Below are 1,625 nucleotides of genomic sequence, written 5' to 3'. Positions count from 1 at the left end.
CGCAGTAATGCACAGATTACGACCTTCACCGCTCAAAATACGTCAGATTGATGGTCTAAGATAAAAAGGTTATCGTTTCTGCGCGTACGACGCCCAGGCTAACCGGGAGCGCAGACCAATGCGCACCCGCCTCGCTGCAGTACGGCCAATGGCTAACATTTATTCTATCCAGCAGGTCACGAGACGGGCGCAGTAACCAAAAACAGGGAACATATCCGGGGTGAGAAGGACTATAATAAGAAGACATTGAAACTAAAAACACTACAACGTGTATACAAACTGCCCACTGACGTCGCCTATATATTTAACGATTCTTTAAGCCCTACTTACTCGACCCCCTTAGCAAACTAGACTAATTCCAACCCATCGTGGTCAGGAAACCCAAGACCTACAAAACGAACAAAAAGGAACTGATCATTAACTCTGCCTCTTGGCCACAGCCACTACGACATATAAAAATCTATATATAAGCAAATACACTCAAACAACATGATAAATAATCTTGCCTGTAAAAGAACATACGCCGCAAGATGATATCTGTACGCAGATAGTTCGTAATCTTGCAAAACCGAAATGAGTAATGACAAAGTGTGAGAGCAAGCTGCACTAATCTAAAAAATTCACAAACGTTATTTAAAACCATCGAGATTACTTTGTATCAGCGAGACCTTGTAGTGAGAACCAATAATGAAACAAATAGAAGAACAAGCCCTCATACAATCAGAAAAAATTAAAAGACTCCCGATTGATCAAAAATGGAATCCCACAGAAAACCCTAACATCCTAAAAACTCAAATTGGTTTTAATCAAATGATTGCAAACATAAAGAAAGAGATAAATATACCGGAAAAATTTGAACCTTTAGAAATACCCGTCAACCCAATAGATGATATAACTATAGACCACCACCTATCTATTGAAGAGAACTTCAGAAAAGATGACGTGGCTCCAACGGTAGCAAAAGTAAAAGCTTTAGAACTGATAAATACTCAATATCCAGCCGACCAATGGACGCACATTTATACTGATGGTTCCATGCAAAATCCAGAACAAGGAGCCGGGGCAGGTGTAACATCTGAACTTTTCTCTTTCTACAAGGGCTTAGGCCCTTTTACCACCAATTTTGATGGTGAAACAGAAGCCATTAAAATTGCTGTTCAACAACTTTTATATAGAACAAACAACTTCTCTAAAGCTGTAATCCTGTCCGACTCAAAAGCGGCAATTGAAGCTATTGCAAATACTGATGAAACACCAACGAAACAAATTAAAGAAATAAGAGACATAATAAAACAACTTAAGTGCTTGAGAAAACAAATAACCTTGCAATGGATCCCTGCACATTGTGGAATACACGGAAACGAATCTGCAGACAAACTGGCAAAAAAGGGAACGGAAATCTCCAACACACCAATGAGGACCGTGCCTTTCCACTCTGTGAAGAGAATAATAAAACACAAATACAACCAAAGTCACAGAAAATGTATACAAGAAGAAGCTAAAAACACAAAATGGAAGGATATATTAACAACACCTAATATAATTGTGAGCTTCCAAGAAAAGCGGCGGTAGCCAAGTTCCGCCTATTGACAGGCCACGACTGTCTGGCTCAACATCTGAATAGA

The 1,625-nt window shown here is 39.5% G+C and overlaps 1 protein-coding gene across 1 annotated transcript; it reads left to right on the top strand.

Annotated features, from left to right (window-relative positions):
- Positions 1–685: 685 nt before the first annotated feature.
- On the top strand, positions 686–1,619 carry LOC103521360. The gene has a single exon (XM_008486469.2). The coding sequence runs from the start codon at positions 688–690 to the stop codon at positions 1,570–1,572; it is 885 nt and encodes a 294-aa protein (XP_008484691.1). The 5' UTR covers positions 686–687; the 3' UTR covers positions 1,573–1,619.
- The last annotated feature ends 6 nt before the right edge of the window (positions 1,620–1,625 follow it).

The sequence above is a fragment of the Diaphorina citri genome, unplaced genomic scaffold, assembly GCF_000475195.1.
Source record: "Diaphorina citri unplaced genomic scaffold, Diaci psyllid genome assembly version 1.1 scaffold5076, whole genome shotgun sequence".
Lineage (NCBI taxonomy): Eukaryota > Metazoa > Arthropoda > Insecta > Hemiptera > Psyllidae > Diaphorina > Diaphorina citri.
Note: the sequence above shows the minus strand (reverse complement) of the source record. Positions and strands in the feature narration are given on the sequence as shown.

Excerpts from the sequence above, each read along its gene's own strand:
- LOC103521360 (XM_008486469.2), top strand. The coding sequence starts at position 688 with ATGAAACAAATAGAAGAACAAGCCCTCATACAATCAGAAAAAATTAAA.